At 46.2% G+C, this 327-nt stretch overlaps 1 protein-coding gene across 1 annotated transcript in view; it reads left to right on the forward strand.

The window, feature by feature from the left end:
• SCRN2 (secernin 2) overlaps window positions 1–327 on the forward strand; it is a 3,164-nt gene that overhangs the window by 1,614 nt on the left and 1,223 nt on the right. Inside the window, exon 3 of the mRNA XM_015570784.1 lies at window positions 238–324. Coding sequence (XP_015426270.1) covers window positions 238–324 — 87 coding nt within the window. The remainder of the gene's footprint in view (window positions 1–237; window positions 325–327) is intronic.

Here is a 327-nt window from a genome sequence, read left to right on the forward strand (position 1 = left end):
TCAGAGGTGACACGCGAACTCATTTTTTTGGTTGATTTTTCTTTGTTCAATGGCATTTAAATATATAAAATAAATATCAAAAATATGTCTTTGTTTTACTATGGTTGCAAAGATCAAAAAATTTCTATACGTGACACAGCACCAGAGTTAAGTTAGGATTTTTCAAAATGCTGACACGCCGAGCTCAAAAGGTTCGCCATCGCTGCAGTAGGTGCTCAATCATGAACGACCCCCCCGCCCCTTCTCCCCACAGAGGGCGCCCGCAACATCTCCAACCAGCTGAGCATCGGCACCGACATCTCAGCCGAACACCCGGCGCTCCGGGCC

This window comes from Myotis davidii, unplaced genomic scaffold (assembly GCF_000327345.1).
Source record: "Myotis davidii unplaced genomic scaffold, ASM32734v1 scaffold327, whole genome shotgun sequence".
In the NCBI taxonomy this organism is placed as follows: Eukaryota; Metazoa; Chordata; class Mammalia; order Chiroptera; family Vespertilionidae; genus Myotis; species Myotis davidii.